This window comes from Sceloporus occidentalis, unplaced genomic scaffold (genome assembly GCF_023333645.1).
Source record: "Sceloporus occidentalis isolate IW3139 unplaced genomic scaffold, rSceOcc1.0.p SCAF_2, whole genome shotgun sequence".
Classification (NCBI taxonomy): domain Eukaryota; kingdom Metazoa; phylum Chordata; class Lepidosauria; order Squamata; family Phrynosomatidae; genus Sceloporus; species Sceloporus occidentalis.
The window spans coordinates 111,897,834-111,923,184 of NW_028316982.1; the positions used below are offsets into that span (position 1 = coordinate 111,897,834).

At 37.9% G+C, this 25,351-nt stretch overlaps 1 protein-coding gene across 2 annotated transcripts in view; it reads left to right on the plus strand.

Annotated features, from left to right (window-relative positions):
* Positions 1-25,351, plus strand: part of LOC149318878 (poly(ADP-ribose) glycohydrolase-like) — a 91,027-nt gene that overhangs the window by 58,170 nt on the left and 7,506 nt on the right. Inside the window, exons 12-18 of one of the 2 annotated variants that reach the window (XM_089510620.1) lie at positions 5,623-5,698; positions 9,539-9,686; positions 15,348-15,426; positions 17,196-17,304; positions 19,389-19,494; positions 21,683-21,811; positions 23,077-23,250. In XM_089510620.1, the coding sequence (XP_089366746.1) occupies positions 5,623-5,698; positions 9,539-9,686; positions 15,348-15,426; positions 17,196-17,304; positions 19,389-19,494; positions 21,683-21,811; positions 23,077-23,234 (805 nt within the window). In that variant the 3' untranslated portion in view covers positions 23,235-23,250. Of the gene's footprint in view, positions 1-5,622; positions 5,699-9,538; positions 9,687-15,347; positions 15,427-17,195; positions 17,305-19,388; positions 19,495-21,682; positions 21,812-23,076; positions 25,072-25,351 lie in introns of those variants that run through there. The other variant, XM_089510619.1, reaches the window with a different exon arrangement.

Genomic DNA, 25,351 nt, shown 5'->3' on the forward strand with positions numbered 1-25,351 from the left:
TGGAGGTCTTTAAATAGAGGCTGGACAGCCATCTGTTGGGGATGCTTTCATTGAGAGTTCCTGCATGACAGGCAGTTGGACTGGATGGCCCTTGTGGCCTCTTCCAATCCTATGATTCTATGATCACCATGTACGGATGTGAGAAGGGACAGTGAAGGAAGCAGACAGAAAGAAAATCAATTTATTCAAATTGTGGTGCTGGAGAAGAGTACTTAGGATACCACGGACAGCCAAGAAGAGAAACAGATGAGTTCTTGAACAAATCAGACCAGCTCTCTACTTGGAAGCTAAGATAATGAAGTTAAGACTATCATACTTTGGACACATAATGAGAAGGCATGGATCACTAGAAAAAATAATAATGCTAGGAAAGATAGAGGTAGAAGAAAGAGAGGAAGACCACAGACCAGATGGATGGATTTGATGAGGGGGGTTATGGGCAAGGGCTTGCAGGATCTGAGCAAGACAGTGGAGGATAGGGATTCTTGGAGATATCTCATCCACAGGGTCGCCATGAGTCGGAGTTGACTCAAGGGCAGTTAACAACAACAACAAAGCCAGTTGAAATCCACCTGGCATTAATAGATTTTGAAGGGCTATTTAAAAAGAAGGAATGCATTTAATAAGAGGGAAGATATGAGCATATAATGGGCAGAGCATTTAGTAGCAGCCATCACAGAAGAGGCCTTGTCTTTTCTGTCTATCAGCCCAACTTGCTGGTAACATAGAAGCTGAGCCTCTGTGTCTGATCTTAAGTTTTAAAATACAGTAATCATCAGTAGTTCAAACTGGGCCTGGAAATATACTGACAACCAATGTATCTGATTCCAAGTAGGCAGCCTATCCTGATCACCCAGCCTTCTTAAGCAACAAAATGGATGTCTTTGGCTCCTGCTGGAACCTCCAAAACACTATTATTATTATTATTATTATTATTATTATTATTTATTTATTTATTTATTTATTTCTATAGCGCTGTACATTTCTATAGTGCTGTTTAAAACATCTTTAAAGACAGACTTGCATTGATTGCATGATAGCCACTGGGTGGGTTTGGATGGTCAGCTTTCACCAGGGAAAGGTGGAACTGACAAATTACCAGAGTCAGTGTGAAGTGTTTGAGTAACTAACTCCAGCTGTGTTTCCATAGATAGCACTGAATCCACAAAGACTGACAAGTTATGCATTTAGTCCTTCAACATGAATGAGATATTATGCAAGACTCCACCCAGTTCTTCTCATTTCCTTATCCGTAGTATTTCTGTTTTATTTGCATTATACCTCAATTTTTTGCCCCCCCCCCCCCCCCCATTCATCCCAAAACTGTTTCCAGACATCTTTTCAGACTTTCCACAGCTTCTGTGGTGTGTTACCAACTCCTTTTGTCCACCCAAAAATGTAACATTTTTCTCAGAAATGTTGGCCATCTTCCATGCATCTCAGTTATAAGCACTTTTGCTAAAAATGCAATGATGACCCCATAAATCTGTAAGCCACAAAAAATAGAAAAGCTTTGAGGTGAAACACACTGCGCCTTTGCGCCAGCCTGGGGGCAGCACCAGAGCATGGCAGTTAGATGCCAATGCCCCAAAGCCAGCGTCACGCCACCTGCCCCAGCACATAGGGGCAGCTTCACAGCGCTGTGGTGGCACGGCATTTACATACTGTATGCTGCAGGAGTCCTGCAAAGCTGACACAGCACCAGAAAAGCCAGCTTTTTGCGGGCTCAAAAAGGAGAGGCAATTTGTTGCTTCTTTTTGTGCCAGCAAAAACTGGGCTGTGGCTGTGGCATGTGGTTGCCTAGGCCCCACCTGGCATTCAAAGGGGCAGTGTCAAGCTGCCTCTTCAGGGCTGTCTGTTTCGGCCCTTTGTCATAACAGTTTCATTGCTTAGAATTGGCTGTAGAAGATAATGTGAGATTTTGATGCTATCAGACTCTAATTTATAATTTCAGTTGGAGACCTAATCTGACTAGAATCTCTTCCTATGCTTATTTATATTTGTTGAACTTTCACTAGAATCTTTTCCTATGCTCATTTATATTTGTTAAAGTGATGTAGTACCCTCCACAAGCCTAAATGAGCCTACATGTAGAAACATGTATGCAGTACACATGAACATACATGTACACAGCATAAGTGAATGTCTATGTCTGACATCTGATTCACATACTTTGGTAACAGTATACAGTTACTTTTTTTAAAGCTTACATCTCTTGCTTGCCTAAAATGACAAATGCATATTTGTTATGAAAGAAACAGCAGAATGAGAAATGTTGTTCTGTGTCTTGCAAATGGCATAAAAGAAATTTCTCAGTCCTGCCATTTTTCAACTATATTCTAGTTAGTGCATGATAAATGGACAACCAAACCCTAAAGGGCATATAGGAGATGCCATTTCAGAAGCCATTTCTTAGTGGAAGTACTTACTCAGGAGGGGAATTGACATTACATTCCCTTGGTACTCATTGCTTGAGAAATCTTCCTCTGCCTTTTATGGAGGGATAGGTTTCTAGAGATAATGATGTCACAGTCAATTTATAAGAGTCTGCTTTTCTTTCTTTTGCAAGAAAATACTCCACTTTTAGCACAGCTGTGGAGGTAAAACAGCAAATACTGTATGTATCATAATGAGAATTTCATTTTTGTAATTTATTGAAGCTACATGTAGTTTAGAAAACTAGAAGAAACTAGAATTAATTCTGAGTGGCTTTTAAAAAATGCAGGAGACTCAACTATTTGTGTTGTGTGAAGTTTTGTTGCTGAGCTTTTGTAGGTTTTCAAGGGTTACTTTTGTTTGTTTTTCACATTTATGTTATCAGTATTGTTGTTTCATGTGCTGAAATAGCAATTCTGAAACCCAGAAGGAAAACTCCCCCCCCGCCAATGTTCTTAATATCTAATTGTGTGAGGCTGGACTATTCTAAAATGAAATATATCCTGGTGTTTTAGATCAGAGCAGCATTCCTTAAATGTTAAGGAATACTTTTTGGTCAATGTACTTTGTTTTGAAGTGGGCTTCAAATTTTTGAAGTGTATGTTTAATGAAAAAAAGGTCTTACCTAGTAATACTTACCCTCAAATAAGCATCCATAAGATTACAGCTTTAACAATGTATCCCTAAATACAGTTTTAAGCATTAGAAACCATGTTACTTCTAGAGCAGTTCTACTCAGGCTACTTGATGTGAGGGACTGGCAATATCTAGCATCAGGGAGCCCTGGTGGCACAGTGGTTAAATGCCTGTACTGCAGGCCACAAGATTGTGAGTTCAGTCCCAGGGGCTCCCAGGTCCTCTCATCCTTACATCCTTCTGTACGTCTCTAAAATGAGTACCCAGCTTGTTGGGGGCAATTAGCATACACCACTTAGGGAGTGTTTAAGTGCACTGATAAGGCATGTAGAAATAAACTTGCTATTGCTATTATAATTGCTATCATATTTGTACCTGTTGGCTACAGGGTTTGTGTTTATTCCCCTCCTGGTACCAGGAAACCAGGCACCAGCAGTCTATAGCTTTAGGACTGGCCCCAATCCAGGAACCACTACTTTGAATAGATGTAGAGAATCCTAGATTGCTGACCTATAGCATAGATCCCTTCCCTTCAAGAACTGAACAGAGTTATAGTCAAAGGATGATGTTTTCCCACCTTCCCTTCCCAGTGCATCCTCATGTAACCACTACCACCCTTTTACTCTTAATGATTGAGAGGTCTGGTGAAAATAGATGCAGTGTGACATAGAGGTCTACACCAGGATTGCAGAAGTAGCCAGAAATCCAACAGCCCTCTCCCTCTCACCCATTTAGCAAAAGTGCCTTTTACTAGTTAAAGAGCTTCTGAGGAAATAGGCCTGTATACTTTTTCTACGTAGATTATATATTACAAAATTAGCATTTTTTTCATTTTCAATATTTACATGTGTCTTAATATAATTGTATTGTTTTCTGAATATCACCAAGGGGCGAAACAGTGAACTGGCATCAGAGCGCACCGTTTAGATGTCATGTGCTCCTACGCCACCGCAAAGCCGGCTTCACACCCGACCACACGGGGGCGGCTTTGTGGTGCTATGGTGGCGCAACATTTACACGGTGCATGCCACAAGAGCGCTGCAAAGCCAGTGCAGCACCAGAAAAGCTGGCTTTTTGCCGGCTCAAAATAGAGTGGCACTTTGCAATACTTTTTGTGCCAGCAAAAAGTCAGGTTGGGGCTGTGGCTTGCGGTTGCTGCTGCCCCATCCTGGCATTCAAAGGGGTGGCATCAAGCCACCCCTTCAGGGCCATCTATTTTGGCCCTAACTCATGCAAGTGCTTTAGTATAACTAATTATGCATTAAGAACTAGATAATTTTGTACTTCTCATTCAGCTGAATAAGACAAAGTAGACAAATGCTTTTAAAGTATAGAAGTTAAGCTTCCCTTAATACTGTGTAGTTCCTGTGAATTAGTAATACAAGATCAAATTAATGTTGATATACTTCAGTTTCGGGAAGAAAGTTGCTTTATGAAAACTGTTAGTTTTGGTTCAGGTTCAAGTGTGCGTGAAATAAGTGGGTTTAGGAGTAGGAGATCAGTGTCTGGATGTAATTAATGTAATTAAATTTAAATTTGTCCTGTGATCTCTTTAATTTTACTATAGAATTCTATAGTAATATCAGTAATGTTACTATATACGGATTAAGAATTTCTCGGGTGGCATCAATGCCAATTTTTTTTATCATTCATTAACTATTTTGTCTGAGTGATAGTGGGCATGCTTTCTATGACTGTTCTTTTGTGGTTCAGCAAGTGGGCATTTGTAGAACTATATCTGACTACACAAAAACTGAAAGAAAAAAAAGTTACAGTTCATGGTCTGAATGATGAAAATTCAGAAATAAAAAAGTGACACCCCCCCCCCCCGAAGTAAACTCACTGGTTTCTTGTTCTTGCTACATTTAATAAGAATGATAGAAGTATACTCATTAAGACCATTGGGCCAGATTGACACTTCAGTTACTCAGTGTGTTTTATGGCCCTTCCTTCTAATACACAGTGTCCACTTTGATGATGGTGCAAATTGCAACTCCAGAAATGTCTAGTAATAGCTCCTGAAGAAGGCCAATTGGTGACAAGGCCAAAACATGTTGGGCTTTTTAAGATATTAAAGTTTTTGGACTATCACACAGCACATGGGACTTTATTTCCTTTTATTCTTCTACTGTTTATGAACCCACCAACGCCCTTTTAAACCTCTTTCATTTGTGTGAGAATATTCAGTGACAGTTCAAGCTGACAGTTGGCAGTGGGTGCAAATACATGGTTTGTATTTAGCGTATTGAATCAACAGTAGGTGCATAACAGTTTTCTGCTATTTTTCTGCTCTGACATTTCATGAGACTGAACTGTAAACTGACTTTGCAGCAGGCATTTTGGTTGAAATCCAGTTACTGGTCCAAACCACAGTGGGTTCATTGAATCAATAACTGAATGGCAGGTCAACATTTATGTAAACCTCATTGATTCAATAGATCTCTTTATAAATATGCAACATGTTTACCGTAAATAGACATTAAAATTCATTCATCTCTTCCAAAGTAAAATCATGTCTTTGCTTTTCTGTGTGTATATATTTGATTACAGATCTCAGAAAAAAATGTCAAGGTTGCATGTCACATACGAAGGTACTATTGAGAACAATGGGCATGGGATGTTACAGGTAAGAGTATAATCACACTTAGATTTGTGCTAAAATTCTCCTGACCTGTGTTTTATTTTAGCAGAATAACTCACTTATGCCCTAGCTTGTGCAAAAGTAGGGAGTTATTATGCAGTGTAGCAGACACAGCAGAATTGATTGTTCTGACAGTCTTAACATTGTCTCTTGTTTCTAGCTTACCTTGTTTTCCACATGTGTGCCCTGTTGAAAAACCTTTTGATTGACAATCATAAGACCTGGATTGCTCCAGGTTCTTCAGGTCAGACAGAGACTGAAGAGTGACAAGAGCAGGGCTTTCAGGGTATGAAAGTGACAGCCTGCCAATTTTCTGTTTATATTATTTTTGTTTCTTAACTGATGATACTATGCCATCCAGTTCAACAGTTCAGGAAGCTTTCACTCCTGCTAGTAAAATTGTTCTGGTTCAGGAGCTAGTTAGTCAAAACAGTCTGGTAAGAATCAATCTCTCCCCAATCTGCAGGAATTATAAAAATTAAGCTAAAAGAGAACTTGATTTTGAAATACAATCTAAAGTACTGTGTCATATTTTGTTTACAGTTTGTTTAATAATTTTGCCCTGTTTGTCTCAGTCTGCAAATTCATGATGCCAGAGTAGTAGGATTTACAGCAATCTAGATGTTTGGGGCACAATTGTCTGAAACCGTCTTCTGCCTAAGCCCTCATTGAAACAAATGTGAACTGTGCAAGACACAACTGTGCCCTTCTGTGGTTTTCATTCACTGTAAGAATGCTTTCCTAGAGCACTTTTCCAGACATTTATTCACATGGGCCATTTTTGGGAGGAAACGGTTTAAATTCAAACAGTGTATTCTAATTCTAATGAAAGATTGTGAAGTAGCAATCTCAGCTGTTGCAATAAAACCAGCAGAAAAACTTATGGCACCTTATTCATCTGATAGATTTCACAAACTACAATGTTTATGCCAAATAAGACTTGCTAGTCTTTAATATGGCACAAGGCTCTGTGTTTTTATTCAAAGATGTACTGTTCTTTCATTCTTTTGCATAAAAAAGTCAAATGTTGCAGATGTCCATACTTTTTACACCTGTTAGAATGAAATGGAACTTAATAACTTAAATGAGTAATTATTGTATGATACAGAAAGGAGTTGGGAACTCTTCTACCTAAACCATGTTGTGAATTGCAGTAGTCTGTAATGTAATCTTAGAAGTGGCTTATAAAGTTTTGAAATTGCCAGACAATAAAAGAGTTAGAAATACCCATAAAATAAGAGGTAGCACCCATGCTTAACTAAAGTAACCTTAATGCAGCAATTGTTTGCCCTTCGGAGATGAGATATATTGTGGGAGCAGCTTGCTTAAAACACATATGCACATGTAACTAGCAGGAGGATCTCATTCAAACAATGGAGTCAGATATCATCCATAGTAATACAAGGATACTGAATGGTTAAGTACAGGAAAATCTGTGTCTACAAATGGTTTGTTTTTCACTGTTATGAACCTTAATCTGTATGAGTAGCTGACATTTTTATTATGTATGAGTAGTTACATTTTGGCCAGATCCAAAATGAGTGCAATGTGCATGAAAATATTCATAGTATTATTAGTATAGTGATAATAACTAGTATAACTACATGTTTACAGTATTATTTTTATTCTATTGTCTCTCCTACTATTTATCCATTTACTGATATAGTTTGTTGGCTTATTCTCATGAATTAGATTAGCTTGATTCTGAGAAAAGAGACAGTGCCAACCTTTTGTCCTCATACAGCTCCCTATGTAATGACTCTCATTAGAGTCTTTGAACACTGATACAGTATGAAGAATGAATGGATATACTTAGTTAACAGTTATTATATTTATAGTTGATGAATGACTAAGGCAGTGGATGCTCTATAAGTGAGAAGAAGGGAGGGTCTCTTAATTAGGAAACAATTGAAAGGCTCTGCAGTTTGCTACTTCCATTTCTTATTCCATGACCTTGGTCAATCCATTTTTCATATCTGCATCTCTGGAGTTTGGGTATTTCTAACTTAAAGGCAGATAAGATCGCAATGGCCTGAGTCATCTTGGCAATTCTTCTTTCATGTTTTTCTTTTAAACCTAAAGCTGTTTCTCCAGTGTTAATATTTTCTCCTGAAACATGTATTAAAACCAAGATGCATTTTAAAATCACAAAGCAATATTAAATATCCTCCCAAGCCACTCAAAACTAGTCCTGGAGGGAGGGAGGGAAAATATTTTATAATGCATTTGTTGTATTGTATAAATTTGCATTGAATGCACTCAGAGCAGTCTCACCTGAGAGATGTGATTGTCAGTCCCATTTCAGCTACTTGGTTTTCTGATCATGCATAAGCAAAACAAATCCCTCTGCCTGGACAAACTGAGACTAAATATTAAAAAGAGCTCTCTCCTGAGTCTTGTACATGTTTTGAGCAATGCTGCACCCACAGATGCCTCCTGACATTTTCACTGTAGCCTCCATTGTCTTTCAAACAATTCAGTCATTTGTGGTTAATTAATAGATGTATTTCTTGAATTTCAGTCCAATTTATCATGCATACAAAAATCTACATTAAAATAACACAATAAAATATAGAACTACATGAAGTAAAATAAAACATCAGAAAAAGTAGCTAAAAACCTTTCCTGATTCTAATAGTTTGTCTTAAATTTTTTAAAAAATTATGGGACATTAAAAGGATATTTCCAGGTACCAAAGAAATGACGAGATGCACACCAAGCCAGAATCCCTAAGAAAAACACTCCATAGGCAAGGAACCATAATCAAAAACTCTCTCTGCCCATTAGCAATCCACTGCACCTCATTTAGCACCCATAGAAGAACCTCTGAATATGACCTTAGTATGGAGAGAGGCTGATTTACTTTTCTCTTTAATCAGGGTTTTCTCCTTTTCTTCTTTTTAATCAAAGGATTAAAGAAAGAGACCCTTGGGACTCATAAAGTAGACAGAGCATTATTGAAAACAGATAACAAGCACTGATTATATGTATACTGTGTGTGTTGCTTGGTACCAAAATTAAAGAATGTAGGGGTTGCCATTGCCCAATAATATGTTATTTGCATTATGGACAAGCACGCTCATGCTTTTCAGATAACGTAAGATGTAGAAATCTCTGAGGATGGAAAAGAGCTGATACAATTCAGTTACTGAGTGAAATATGACCAAGAACAGGTTGCTGATGGCCAATATATATAGGTGGAAAGGAGAGTGGGGATGGGGATTTCTGCGTCTTTAAAAATAAATACATAGATGAAGAGGCAGAATGAAACAAACAAAGGTCTGGAGAAATGAAAACCTGGGAGAAAATGAAATTGATAGATTTATCTGATCCTAAACACTTGAGAGTCAGCATGGTATAGTGGTTTGAGGTTGGATTATGACTCTGGAGATCAGAATTTGATTTCCCATTCGACCATGGAAACCCACTGGGTGACCTTAAGCAAATTAAAAAAAAAAAAATCAGTCCCAAAAAAAACCTGTGAACCCTTGGGGTTGCCATAAGTCAGAAATTACTTGAAGGCATAACAACAACAAGTATTATCTCCTTTGTCTCCTTAGAATGCCAGTAGGCCTCAAAATTATGATTAATTTCATGCCTTTTGGTTGACCTAATAAAGATTCCACAACGTTTCCTTTTAATATAGTGCAAGTGGCTCAGCCTAGATAGTGGCACTGCTTAAACGTTAGTAATCAAACCCCAAAAGAATTACAGCTGATCATGTGTGCAACTGTGTGCAACATAGTCTTAATTTATTTAAAAGGTTTGGGGTGAATGGGAAACAATTACAATGTCCATAAAAATCAAAAATGTTTTTTCTACCAGGTTGATTTTGCTAATCGCTTTGTTGGAGGTGGTGTCACTGGTGCTGGACTGGTACAAGAAGAAATTCGCTTCTTAATCAACCCAGAACTGATTGTATCTCGTCTCATTACTGAAGTGCTGGATCATAATGAGTGTCTAATAATCACAGGTTGGTCTTTATAAATTTCTCTCACACCTCATGTGAAGCCAGTGCCAAATTACTGTAAAACTATTTTGAGATCACAGCAGCACCAGCTAAAAAACAATAATCCAATGTATGTAATCACTAGAACTGAGTCAATATAGTATTGGATAGACCAGGGTCAGGATACTCTTTTTGAAATCCCTACTTACCCATGAAGTTCTGGTAGCTTCAGCTGCCTCAAAGGGTGACATTTTTAAAATGTCATAAATAAAATTCTATAGGTGCTTAGGTACCTTCGTGAAATGCAACCAAAGAGTTAGCCAATCTGTAGGAGAATTCAGTGTAATCCAACCAACTTTTGAATTATATGGCCATTCAGCACACCCTGTTCTCATTGGATTGTCAGGAGAGAGGTGGTACTTATGCAAACTTTGGGCTTCCTCTACACTATGTAATACCTGGTTTGTGTGGATGGTGCCATTGTAGCTACATAGCAGCATTTTCTGGGCAGTGAACATTGTTGTGCGGCTTCCGCGTAAGCTGAAAGCCACGTATAGTGTGCCCATGTATGATGCTGGCGCACTGTATATAAAAATGTTGCAGCAAATCTCTCAGATGTATGCTTTACTTGAACCTGTGATTTGGAAGGTTGAAAAAATAGTTTGCACAGAAGACAGAACCTTTTCTCCTGGCTTGGTTATTAACTTGCATTTCTCACAATGAACCCACCACCAAATATAGACTACTCAAATCTAGTATATGAAGGGTGGGCAGTCCTCAGTTTCTGGATTGTGAGTTCTGTTTGGTCTTTCATTCTCCCCTTCTTTTCCTTCTCATCTGTCTTGACTAGCATTGCAATTCAATTAAAAGCTTACAGGAAATGGTTTGTGACTTGTGGTCACTGAAAGCATCTGTCTATTGAAATGTAGGCTATTTAAGATTTAAACTGAAAGACATTGACAAATCACTGACACCCCATTTGCTGCTTTATTAACTCAAATTCAGCTGTTTCCTCTCCTCTTCCATCAGATGATGGATACATAAGTAGAAGCACCCTTCTTTGGTTGTCATGAAGCTTACTGTAAGTGCTTAGAGGATTCAGGGAAGCAGGAGGGATGGTGGCAGTTCAGAGGGACATTGCATAGATATTTCTAGTCTTAGGAAGAATGGGATTGTCCTTGGATAATTAGTCATTTTGAACTTGTAGTATGTATGACGGTTCACTCTTAAGTATTGATTTAGAAAATGGAATCAATTTAGAAATCTTCAGCATGATTTTCGGATCTTCAGAACAAGCTCAGTATATCGCAGTGTTTTCCCCCCTGAATGAATTCACTGAACAGAATATGTAAAATGGTTTCAGCATATGGATCTCTTCAGAGACTCCTGAGATGTATTTCAGACCATTTCTAAGGTTTAAATTAGGAACCTGACAAAAGAATGTTATCAAATAAGCTCCCTTACACATTTTTCAAATGCTTTCTCAAATCGGTTGTGTTTCTTGAGAGGCTTAAAATTGGTGTGGATAAAGGAGAGGTTTTCTGTGCAATAAACAGAAGAACTTGAAGATGGTGAAAGAATCCATAGGATATTGATTTCAAGCTGCTGTTTATCACTCTGGTGTTTTAAGCATAACTAAGGTGAGGCAGCATGGTATCCTTATAGGATTTGGAAAATTGTGATTGTGTATGTTCAGGTATGTGTGAAAAAATGCTTATCCTGTAGCCCACAGGAAGTTTTTCAAGCTTCAGAATTTTGCTTCAACCAAAATTGGGAATGACTAAAGAATTATCTGAGCTGTATAGGCTGCCTGCTGCAAGTCAGAAATAAGTAGATTGCTATAAATTGAATTCAGATTCTTAAAAGAATAATAGGAAAGAAAGAGCTGGTGATACATTTTGAAGGTAAAAGTGAACAGCTGTTTATGACTTCTACATACAAAATTGATGCTTTTATTTCTGAGAGGAAGATACTATTTTTTCAAGGTTTTTTTCCAGTGCACTTTACTTTATTACAGTGCTTTCTAATTAATATCTGTGATGCAATGTTCTGCTCCCTTAATGGAAACAGCCATTTCATCATCCTCATTTGATTCTTGGCTTACTTCCATCTCTGTGCTTAAGTGAGTCTCTGCTGTGTTCAGCTATCTGCCTGAAAAATTACGATCTTTCGATGATACATCTTGACTCATTGGGCCTAATGGATGTAAGTGTGCTGCTGAAATTTGGACAAGAGACTGAGAAATTGGAAGGAAATTAGATTTGTTGCAATTGGCCAACATCTGCTTGAGATCACCACACTAACGAATATGAAATCGGTCATGCAAAAAACATAAGCAGAATCATTTTCCAATGTACGAATTAGAAAGAGGGAATATTAGAAATTAGAGCTGTTTTCTGGTGTTTTGCTTTGATACTTGCATAGATAATCTGAAAATTTATCTTGAGCCTGAGAGCTAGAGTTAATAACAAGGCTCTAAATGAAAATTACCATAGGTTCCATATTTGGATATCATACTGGTTTTTCATGGCCAGGTTGCATCTATTTACAGCAAGACTGCTCACTGAGTTGCACCTGTTCTATAGTAAGTCTGTAGATATAACACAGAATTGTTTATACAGCATGGAATATTCCATGTGTTCACTTTTTTAATATCCAAGTGTTTGCCTTTATGAAGCGAATTTCCTCATTTTGGATAGCTCCCTTATAGCTAGTGCAGTGTAGTAACTATAGTCTAAATTTTACTGTTACCTCAATTAGAATAGATGCATTAAATTAGTGGGAACTGAATAAGTCAACACCTATGTAAATTTGATGGATTCGGTGGATCTAGTCTAGGTGAGACCAAAGGGGGGGGGGGGGGGTTAGGTGCATGGCTGCTCTCCCAAATCCTATCCTGGGTATGCTTTCTTGAGAATAAGCTCCATAGAACTCTTGCCTCTGAGTAAACATGTGTGTGTGTTGTGACTTCACGTCACTTGTCGACATGGCAACTCCTTGAATTTTATAGGATTTTCTATGGCAAGGAATACTCAGGGGTGGTTTTGCTAGTTCCTTCCTGTGAAACAGAGTCTGTAGCACCAGGTATTAATTGGCAGTCTCCTAGAAAGCATCCCCCTTTCTGTCTCCGATCTGCAATATCGGAATAATAGTTCTAACCTACCGTATAAGGTTGTGATAGAGATTGCTGAGATGATACATGTGAAGTGTTTTGAGTACCTTAAAAGTCCTTTTCCAGTGCTAAGCAAAACTACTGTTCCTGGCTTTCAGACTAATGGATCACCCATGCAAGTATCTCAAATACTAACACCTGTCTACCTTTAGTAAGGGACTTTGGTATGAGTGGAGTCAAGGAAAGCTGAAGCATATAACTTTTGTAGACAATTATCAGCCATAGAGGATCAGAGTTTTGTTTTTGTTTTTTGTAGAAAGTTTGAAAAGAAATGCATAATAATAATAATAATAATAATTAATAATAATAATAATAAATATTTATTTGTATTCTGCCTCTCCCTTTTGAGGATTGAGGTGGGTAACAGCAAAATCAAATACAATACAAAAATAATAACAAAACATTCCCTTATTCCCCCATCCCCCCTACCCTCCCTCCTACAAATATAAAATTATAACACTAAAAACCATATAAATAAGAACATGATCAATTAAAACAGATAAAGGCGCAAGAGGCAATATTTCTTCTAATGGGAGTATGAGGAATGTGATGTGTGGACCATGCAGCTTTTACCTTGAAGACTGGCACTATTTCTGTATCCTGCTTCATAACACATAGATAAACCTGTGGGCCTATAACAGCAATTTTCCCAGAATGAATTTGCTGGCCACCTGAGACTGAAAACTGGCATATTTGTTCATATGTTATGTGCCTTACTGCATTTTTGTCCACTGCATTCAAGCTGTTCTGCCAGCTGAGCCCCTTTGGAGCTTGCATGAAGATGTTAGAAATAATGTGGGCTTTAGTGAAGGATTTCAGCCTTGGAGAAGAAATGATTTTTATTTTATCTGGCCAAAAGAGCAAGCATGATATAAAGAGAAATGAGAAACATCTTAATTAAATCAGGAGATTTAAAAGGCGAGTACCGTAATAACAATAGCAGTTCATGCCCTGTAAAGCCAGTTTTCTTTAGACTTTGGAAGGCTTGAACCTGCCTTTGTTTTTGTACACTCTCTCTCTTTCTACTGTACCCTTGGTTCCCACTCTCACTCTTCTTTGTATTTCCTTCAGGAAATAAGTGGTATTGTGATTGCCTACTTTATCAGAGAAATCAGAAAGTAACTAAATCCCTATGATCTTGGATGTGGTTAATAGGTATTACATAAAGGGAGGCTTTGGAAGTCTGAAAGGTGATATATAATATTTTGATTTGTAAAACAAAATATTGTTAATTTGTGAAGGAGAAACATGGTGATATAATGGAAATGTTTAGACCTGGACATAGAATCTAGTTTTCAGCTACAGCTTCTTGTTTTAAGTTTAGAGCAAATAATAATAATCTCCAAAGGTGGTAACAAGATACATAAGTGTTTGTCACAGACAACAGGTATGAATGGGACATTTATATTCCACACTCAGGAAGATGAATGGTAGAGAGCCATCGTCAGTGTGGTTTCCAGCATACTTCCTACCAAATGTTTAGAAATGTCTCTCCACTTCACATTTACATGTTTACACAGCAAACCTCTGCATGACAAATAAGATGGGCTTAAGGAGACAGAGTTGAAAAATTCAAGGAAGGAAATTTTATTTTGAAGCTGTTTTTAATAAAAGGCCTGTTACATTAATAATGAGGAAAATCCTCCCCGGATGCTTTGGTAAAAGCATGGCACTCAATATGTTTACAATTCATATTTAAAATGATGTTTTATATTCCACTGATGAACCTAAATAAACATGAAGCCAGTTCCGCACCTAGAATTATAATAATTATATATGCAGCATTAATTTATATGCAAAATGCTAGCAGTTTGGTTTTGCTTGGTGCTCATCACTGACCATACTAAAAATTGAGTTGTTAGCATTGAGGAACGTTCTAACCTGTGTCTCTGACACTGCTATGTATTATTGTTGTTGTTGTTGTTGTTTTTAATTTGAAGGAAACTTGCTTTCTTGTCTGTCTTGTATGAAAGAAGAGCTGATTATTCTGAGCTCATTGCAGTTTCCAGGCCCATAGATAGTGCAACCTTTCCTGGCCTTCTATACCAATCAACCATGACAACCTCCTTTTGTTCCAACAAAGGCAGTCAGTGAATTACAATATTGCTAACCAAACACTTTTCTCACATTTCCATGCTGCCCCCCACCTGCACACTAGACTTTTGTAAATTTGTTTCCTTCACTCTGAATCTTGATAAGCCTATTTCCCGCGTGTAAGGCCTACAGACTTCATTTTTGATATACAGTCACAATATCAGTAAAATAAAAAAATTGTGAGGAGGAGACGGAGGAAAATTGTTGGTAATAGAGCTTGCCTACTTTGTTCCACATTCAGAATACACACCCCTATTTTGAACACATTCCACCTCTGCTTCTCTGACCCCTCCTGACTGTCCTGTTAGCACTGATGGAAGCCTGCACAGGCATCCCAAAGGAAAAGGAAAATGTCTTTATAGAGGAAGGAGAGATACTCCTGAAATGAGTTGTATAATTTATTTAGCAATTTATTTCAGGTGCAGAGCAATACAGTGAATATACTGGCTATGCAGAAACGTATCGGTGGGCCAGGAGCCATGAAGATGAAACACCCAGGTAATGTTTTTGGAAATTAGTCCCTCTGATATTTTCACCTGTGAAACTTGATAGTAGTTCCTCAATTCTGTACAGTACTGCAAGCTCACTTTAAATGACTGAGATTCACATCGCACAATGCAAATGAGACCACAAACAAAACCGCCCTCTTAATTTTCTAGTATGATACTTCTGCAAACCTTGGAGTTCCCCTCATTTGCTAATTATTTTTTCCCCTCTTGTTTCTTAGTGGCCCTGTGCCACTCACAAACTGTACTGGCTATTAGGAATGATACACAGGATCCTGTTGCTTGTTCACACCTTGTGTTTTAGGCTACATTTAGGCCTGCATAATGGAACTTAGATCCATCTTTCCACCTTTTGGGGAAGGACCTGGGGGCACTTCTGAGGCATATCTGATGAGTGCTTGTAGAGCAATGCAGAATTTACATGTGGCCTATCTCTGAGAGAAGGTGCACACGGTGAGAAAAAAAATCTGGTTTTCTGTCATAGACAAAGAAAACTTTAACCAGCATTATCATGGTCATGACTTGCATGAGTGCCCCCATGTCTGTCAGAAGCAGAAGGAGCAGTAGCTTTGCTTGGTATGATTCAGATTTCATGATTATGCACAGGCAGAAAGTACGTGCTCGGCACGTTCTAGGGTTAGAAAAAGGTGTCCTTTCCAGACGCCCCTAACCCTAGTACGTGCCGAGCACATACAAAATGGTGGCGCCCTATACACATGGGCGCTGCCATCTTGACGTTGCGGGCGCTTAGTGTCCGCATGTTGTGTGACGGAATGATGCCACGAGTGCACCATTGGTGCTTTACGGCATCATTTCCACTGCACAAAAAGAAGCCACTTTTTGCGGCTTCTTTTTCGGTCGGCGGGAAGCCTCGCCGTTTGGAGGCTGAGGCTTCCCTGTGGCGGAAATGGAGGCGCCGGCAGACCACCCTTTTTGGGCGGTCTGTAAAGCGCCTATGATAATTACTTTTTCTTGCTTGCAAAATAATAACATGTGCAAAAATATTTGATTCTGCTCCATGCGAAGAAGTCTTAGCTCCTATTTATTTAATGACGTCTGCCATAGTTTGTCAAATACAATTCTGAAACATGGGGTTTGGGTTGGGTTCCCCCCCCCCCCCCAGGTTATCAGTAGTCATCCTTAATACAGTCCATAAGAGTTATGTCATAGCACAAAATATCAAAGTAATTGCCAGGGATAAAGTACATTTCCTTCAGAGATCCCAGTGATTGGTTAATTTCTTTGGCTGTATCACCTAGTTAAGAATTACAGCTTCAGTGCAGAGTAGGGAAAGTGTGAGAAAGGATTGTTCTTGAAAGATATGTTGCTTTTACAATCTTGGCATAATACAGAAAATAATATAATTTTTATATTTTTCTTAGTTACCTAGGGAATCTTTTCAAATCATTGTTATGAAAACAAATCAGAATAGCATGAACTCTTGACATTTACAATGTATAATTAATGTATTCCTAAATCTGTGGGGCAATGTTATGTCTCCTCCCCTGTCCACTTTTTACCCTTTGACACTGTTCACCCATGATCTATTATGACATTGCCTTTGCCTGACAGTATGTCTGTGTTTTTCACCACTGGTGAGGCCCTTGAGAGATGAACTCATTTTCAATCTTGTTCATATGACCAATATGATCATAGTTAATTTTACTGTCCCTCTCTCTCTCTCTCTCTCTCTCTCTCTCTCTCTCTCTTTCTTTTTCTTTTTTCTTTCCTGTTCGTGCATTCTTTCTCCTCCAAATGCAGGGATGAATGGCAGAGGCGTTGCACTGAAATTGTGGCTATAGATGCATTTCATTTCAGACGTTTCCTTGATCAGTTTGCTCCTGAGAAAATTAGAAGAGAGCTCAACAAGGCCAGTAACTCCTTAATCCATCCTGCAGCCAAAAAGACCATCATTTATTCGCAGCCATTTCATTAGCGCTTGAGTTGTGCTGTCCAATAATTTTTGCAGTGTCAACAACTCCTTGAAGGGAGATTTCCTGCTTAATTGCAGTGTCAGTTTACACAGGGTATTAACTCATATTTTCAACAGTAAGATTAAAATCGAAGTTTGCCTGTTTAAATCTAGTTGGTAAGTGATTTTCTTGAAATACATTTTTTTTTCATTTAGAAAAATGAACTCATAGTTATGTTCTTTGTAGCTTAATCCAGCTCTGTGTGGGGCTTTAGATAACTTCTTTAACAACACTGAAGTAATGTAGCTTGCTAAAGCTGTGGTAGTCTTACATCAAATTCCTGCTTGCAGATGTTCTTTTTCTTGTCTGGTAAAAGTAGATTGTTTGGATCTACTATAACATTCAGATGTCTTTTAGATTTTTATTTTGTCTTAGATTAGCTGACAAGTATTTTTGATAGCATGCAACATGTTAAATCCCTGTAGAATAATGAACTGCAGAATGGGTTCCATTTCTTAACCATGGGACTCTTTGGAACATCTGTAGCAGCCAAAAAAAGGTGGCACAGAACCACATCAATTTTTTTTTATTTGTAATGCATGTGTTATAAATCTGAAGTATTTGGATCATCAGATGCTACTGTAAATGCTTAAGCATCTTCAATTTAATGTGACAAGCATTTTTTTAAAATTAACATTTTTCTTTTACAAATTATTAATATTATGTTTCAGAAATGGTATATCACATTTTAGACTAATTTTGTGAAGGTTTTTTTTTTTATAAAGTAAGGAAAAGCTAGTGTTTCATATTGAAAGTAGCATCAAGTACCAACCACAGATGGCAATAAAATAAGCTCTGCAAAAGACAGTAAATAAAATTAGTAAACTTCACTGACAGCTTAATTGGAAAACTAAATCATCTGTTCCAGGCATCTGACATGAGACTTCATATATTCAATCACATTGATAGGAAAGATGCAAATCATACATTAAGAGAGATTTTATACACTTTTGGGTGTATAGAATTCTTTCTCTTTGAGTAGAGGTTGTGTTAAAGTAGTGGATTGTACTTCAGGCAAGTGACATTTTACATTTCATCAACTAAAATAAGCTTTGATTTATGAAGGCACTGCAAACTATATCACCACAGACTAAACATCTCCAAGCATATTGCTTTTAGGATGTTGCAATTCTTTCTGTCATCTATTAAATTTTAAGCCAGTTTACGCAGTACGTTTGAACCGATTGGCTTAACCTGTGACAGGAATTGGGGGCAGGAACAGTACTCCCACTTCCGTTCCTGTCTCTCTCTTACACTTTGAAGCCTTCTCTTACTAATTTGCATACTTGCCTACAATGTCTGTCTCTGCTATCAAACAATACAAATGGGACCTACTACAAAAATGTTTCATTGTGGCATGTCCTATTATATATTTCATCTACAATCTTTTCCAAGGATGGTCCTGTTTTTCATATCCTCTATCAGTCAGACTATATTTTGTAGGTGCTAAAACCATTCAGTCCACAATTGTGCAGTTTTGGAGTTCCCTACTCTATGAGATTTTTTTTTTAAAAAAATAATATTTAAAAAACTTCTACAAGCGTCTTTCAGCCTGTTGTAGCCTTTCTGCCAAATAAGCATAACAGCTAACTAGAAATAGAAAGAATTATGTAGTGGGATGCTGCAGCAAGATGTAACATGGAGTCATTCTCTTTGTGGTTTCAGTGACTGCATTTTTTCACCTCTATTTTGCATTATTTTACTCTATCTGGTTTTACTAAATGTATTGGTGCTTGAAACTGACAAGAACTGGAAGAAAGACAATTTGGGGTTTGTGCAAATCGATAAAAATTTGAATGCACACAGAGAGTTTAAGTAGTCAGCAAAGAGAATTGTAGCAGCCATAACACACAGGCATAAAGAAAATTCCTTTGAAGAGTTTCATTCTCTTAGACAGTGTCTATTGTTCCAACACTATTCATGCCAACATATCCAGGAAACCAGTGTTTCAGAGTGATGTGATGCTTTTTTTTTACTTCAGGCTTATTGTGGTTTCACTCGACCTGGTGTCCCATCACATCACCTTTCAGCAATAGCTACAGGAAACTGGGGATGTGGTGCCTTTGGAGGTGACTCAAGATTAAAAGGTAATCTAGTTATTCTAGTTATTATTAAATGCTTTTTAAAAGGATAAAATGTGCATATTGTATATCTGTGTTTTTTTGCTTGGTTGCATATTCCTGCTCATCAGAGTTTAGGCAAACAGCAGCTGAGAAACAGATGAACAAGAAGGGCAAATAACTGACACACATGTGTTCCTTCTACAGACTTTGATATCAACCAGACCAAAAGATGCCATTATGCTTACGTAAGAGTGTTTAGTTGTTCAGGATTTTTTTTAAGCTTTAGTAAGCTGAAGTCTGAAACTTTAGCTAACCAAAAGTAGTTGGACTAAATATGCATCTTTGCAGCAATTTTAGTACAGACCTTTGTATCTGCTGGGGATCCATTCCAGATACCTCCTCCCCCACTGATATGAAAAAATGCAGGACCTCAAGTTCCATTGTCCCTAATGGTGGTACAATATCCATGCGGCTGCTAGTGCAGCCACATGTAGGCACTGGTGTCGGCAGATGCTCAAATCCATGGGTCCCACTGTATCTGTATATCTAGTGCATCCCCTAACTTTATTTTGCCTAGTCTACTTTTCTGTCATGTCTGTGTTTCAGAAACAAGTTCAACAAAATGCATATTCTGTTACAGTAACATGGTAGCCTGTCTTCACCCTCTTATTCAAAGCTCAGTAAGCAAATTGCTTCTTTTTTTATGCAGAAAGTCATCTTCCTGTCTGTCACCAATTTTACTGCTAAATTTTGCTAGTAGTTTCTCACACTTGTGTGCTGCCTGATCAATTACCGGTAAATGCTTTCATAAGAACAGGTACATTCAGAAAAAGCGATTTACTGAAGCTTTACCAGATTCATAGCTTACTTGGTAGTTTGATTAAAACATCAGCCTTTAATGGAGATTGATCTCATATGTCATGAGGACTGTTAATAATTCAACTGTGGGTTTCCAAGAACTCTTTGATGAAATATGATAGTGTTTTTATACATTTTATACATATAAATTGTCCCTTTCTCTAAACTGAACAATGAGTGCCTGGATCAACAACCAAAATTGCATTAAGGTTAGTCCCTAAATAAAATCAGCTACTTTCGTCTTGTTAATTAGAAATAAGATAGCATTCACTTACAAGATTTGTCTTTGGAAACACCAGCTGTCACTCCACTTTTCAGAAATAGACAGTGTTATTGCTAGCCCCTTGTCCACTGTTTTTATATGTTAACAAGTTGAAGAATTGCCAGCATTATCATATTTTAATGTAATTCTTATGTAGTAAAAATACACAAGGTGATCCTTTATTGTCATTCATCAACCTAGAAAGTAAACTGGAAATCAACGTTTTCTTAGTTCAAGGAGAGACCGTATATCAGAAATAGCAAGGCTGTGCAGTCATTAGTAAAACTAGGATTGTGGAAAGCCCTTGGCTGGTTATGCCATGACACAAGGTGCAAAATTATCTGTCTGTCTCTGATGACATTTTACTTGGCTACTGTGTACTTCTACCTGTACTCAGAGTGTGAAAATGTTCTTCCCACACTTGCTGTGTTATTGCAAATAGGGTTAAGTGTAATTTAGGAAACTGTACTTTACAATATTGTTCTTTGCCACAGGGGTATGGGACTTTGTGTCAAATTGATACTTAGTACCAAACAGATGGCCCTAAAGGGGCGGTGTCACACTGCCTCTTTGTTTGCCAGATCGGGGCAGTGGCAACCACACTCCACAGCCCTGATGCAGCATTTTTCCAGCCCAAAAGGAGTAGCAAAATACTACTATTTTGGGGGCTGGAAAAAGTCGTGCCTTCTGCTGCTGCTTTTTCCCATTTCTGTTGCACAGCGTATATAAATGCCATGCCACAGAAACACCATTACACCATCCACTATGTGGTCAGCAAGGGATGTGATGCCAACCTGGGGGCGGCTTTGGGGTGTCTGGTATGTGTATGCCATGCCCTACACCACCCCAAAGCCTGCTCTTATTGCCCGTCTGTTTTGCTCCTTAGTTCAGTGCTCTTTGTGTTAGTCATAAATCTACGCAGTATCAAATAAACATGGTTGAATCTTCACATTCCTTTGAGCTTCATTTGCTACTGAGAACACAGAAGCTGATAGGTAAATGTGAAGAAATATTTGCTAGCTTTTTATAAAATTCATCTAAACTTCATCATTCCCTGTTTGCCTTTTTTTACTTCTTCTGATTTTGCTCCAGCCTTAATACAAATCATGGCAGCTGCAGAAGCTGGACGAGATGTTGTTTATTTTACCTTTGGAGATGCTGAACTCATGAGAGACATTTACAGCATGCACACTTTCCTAATTGAGAAAGAACAAACTGTTGGTAAGCATCAACTGACAAGCTGGAACATGCCCAGAGACAGGTGACCAAAATGGTAAAAGGTCTGGAAACCATGCCCTATGAGGGGTGGCTTAGGGAGCTGGATATATTTAGCAGGGGAGCAGAAGGTTAAGAGGTGACATAATATTTGAAAGGGTATCATATTGAGGCCGGAGCAGGCTTGTTTTCTTCTGATCCAGAGACTAGAACATAGAGCAGTGGATTCAAAGTATAGGAAAAGATATCCCACCTCAATGTTAGGAGGAACTTCCTGACAGTAAGAGCTGTTTGGCAGTGGACTACACTGCCTGGAAGAATGTTAGTGTCTCCTCCTTTGGAAGTTTTTAAACAGAAGCTGGATAGCCATCTGTTGGTAGTGCTTCGATTGTGTATTCTTGTATATCAGGGAGTTGGACTGAATGGTCCTTGTAGTCTCTTCCAGCTCTGTGATTCTATGATCACTTAAATTATTTTCTCTTTGGAACTGTGAACAAGACAGGGTCATAGTTGCTATCATCATTCTGCCCCAAATTGAGGAAAACATCTTGAACAAATTAAGAAACTAACTTTTTACAATTCAATCCTAGATAAACAGTCTTTTTTTTTAGAAATTGGTAGGTATATTGTTTAGAAGCCTTCCTCAGATTATACTTACAAGAAACCTACATGCCGTGTGTATTTCATGCTGAGGGGCGAAGGCAGAATATTTGCGACAATGATACTGTTTCTGTGACAGTAAACTAACTGAAAACTTCCAGCTGTATAATCCATACTGATTAGCATGGTTTCCAGGGATCAGCTAGTCATGTGGTGAGGTACTATCTCCGGCACTTTCTTCTCTGACCTGTAGATGTCTATGATGTGTTTTAATATGATTGCCATCATCCCCATGTTATGAAAAAAGATGTTAGCACTTGAAATATTCTTCCATTTAGGAACACATTCCATTTCTTTAGAACTATAACATTCACTGGCTAGGATTCAAGTAGTTGTGCCTGGTTTATCATATGGAGCATATTTATAAGTCCTATCTCAGAGAAATATTACCTTGTGGTAGTGTTTCCCTATAGTAATTGATACCATAAACTTACCATAGGTATCTCTCTTAACCCTAGAATTCAATTTCCAGTAAGCATTTTTCCTTATATGCGATGGATTCATTTGCCATCAAATGTCGAAGGTGGGGTCTTTCTATTTATTCTTGTTAACCTGGCTAAATTTCTATTTCAAAATGACTGGTTTCTGTTTTGTTTTTTTCCATTTTCAAGGGGACCTTTACAAACTACTGCTAAGATATTACAATGAAGAATGCAGATGTTGCTCTACTCCAAGACCAGAAACCAAACTCTATCCTTTCATATACAGTACAGTAGAATCATATGTAGACTCCACCGATGATGATAGAGGATTATGTTTCGATGACTAGAATGATAATGTGCAGAGTAAATATCCTATTCCTTCTCCATGTAGCATATCTATGGATGTAACATATGATCTAGCTTAATTTAATATCTATCTATGTATATATAAAAATTGCACTTGTTTTATGTTATCTGCCAATCTTAAAAAGGGTTTCTTTCCAGTGTACATGTTTCAGAATAAAATATTTGGTGAACATATATTCCCAACCGCACTCCAGATTCAAGGTTGATCACACTTTGACCTGTGTTCTTTATGGACTCATTTTAAAATAGCAGATTTATACATACCAGGTTTTCTTTCAAGTTTTATAAAAGTGATCATATGGAAGAAGAGAGATAGAGAGAGAGATTTCGTTTATAGGCCACTGCAGCAAGGCCCTCATGGCATTTATGAGGCTGATGTGTGGCAGGGGTGAGGGAAAGTCCGTTAATTAACAGTTGTATTGGGTATGCAATTCTTTCTCCTCTTAAGGTTGCTCTTTAGACTTTTACAATTTTATCTTTCCAAACTGCACGCTCCGCCACACACACAACATAAGATAGACAAAAAAGCCCTAGAAATAGTGAAAAGAGAATCTAGAGCAAGTCTTTTTTTTAATGTGGTCACAGTAGAAAGCATGAACTGCAAAAGGAAGGTGTATGGTAAATCTGGGCTACAGAAAGGGCCAAAATCAAAAGTAAGAGTAGCTTTTTTATATTATGTCGTACATTTTAAATCATATAGCAAGTAACATATATTTATGAAACGGTTAAACAGCTTTTTAAAAAGATTTTAAAACTGCACAGGGTTCTGTCCAGTTTGATGATATTACTGGGATACAGCTGGAGATATATATCTATATGTTATTTCATGTTCAGTTAAACCTAGCATATTATACCTGGGTTTAATTAATGTAAAGTCCATATAAAGCATGCTTTATTAAGTATGGACAGTGTCAGGAAAGCTAGGATATGATCAGTTCTCGAGACTTAGGGCCCAATCAAGGGAAAACTTCACCCCTGAAACAAGTGGGAATTGTGGAAGCTACAGTCACGTTTTCTCACAGCTCCCTGTTGTTTAGCAGAACATCAGAAAAGAAGGTACTAAATTCTTTCCTTTGTGGGAAGGTGTGTAGAGAAAATGAGGCAAATGGAAATAGATGCTATTTGTTGCTTGCCATGGAGATGTAACACAAACTTTACTGAAACCAGTTCCAGAGTGGTCAGAAGAAAAGATTCAAGCAGGAAACTGTGCTGCTTAATGCTGAACGTAGCAAGCTGTTGTATGGACTTCTCCCGCTTTAAAACAAAGTAGCTTAGGGTGAATAGGTTAATAAGGGCTGTATGGTTCCAGCAGCTGTCTAATGAAAGAGAAAAACTAAACTGTCCAAGATGCTGTACCAAAGCCAAAAGGGATAATTCCAGATCAATTCAATATTTCCCCTTTGTCATAATTTATTTTGCAACTTCTCAGTATCTTCCTTCTCAGCTGTGTAATGTGCTCTCTCTTTTTAGCGAGAGAGAACTTCCTGGTGCTGCAGTCTGAAAAATGAAAGAACTGATGGGCCAGTTAGCCATTACATGATGAAGTGCCATTGCAGTGACTGATGTGGTAGACTGCTGTTCTGTCCTGACCAATCTCTGTCTTAAAATTCCTCAGTGACAAAACATGCAGTTAGAGTCAGCTATGACTTTATAATAATAATAATTTATAAAAAGTTGAAGTATTCTTTAAACTTACAGGTTGTGCATCTGTTGTATTTTTAGACTGGGACAGTGAAGAAACACTATGATTGTGTGTACATTATTATTTTTATTTTTTGTAATAGAAAAATAAATAAAACCAATGAACATTTTTCTCCATATTTGTCTTTTGGTGTCCCGTCACTTACCTCTCACAGTGTCTTTTCTTGTGCAGCTATGAGAAAGTATTTAAAAACTGTCAAACATTGTCATATTCTCATGTTCTGAATTGCATCCAGCTGTTATTTGCCCCTTGGAAGCAAACCTAAATTATCTGGGGCAAATAGCAGCTCTAGCACTATTATTAATACTATAGTACTGTCTACATATTGATTTTTGTAAGTCACTCTGGGATCCTTTTTTGCTAGCAGCAGGCTAAAAATGCATTTCAAAACTTAAA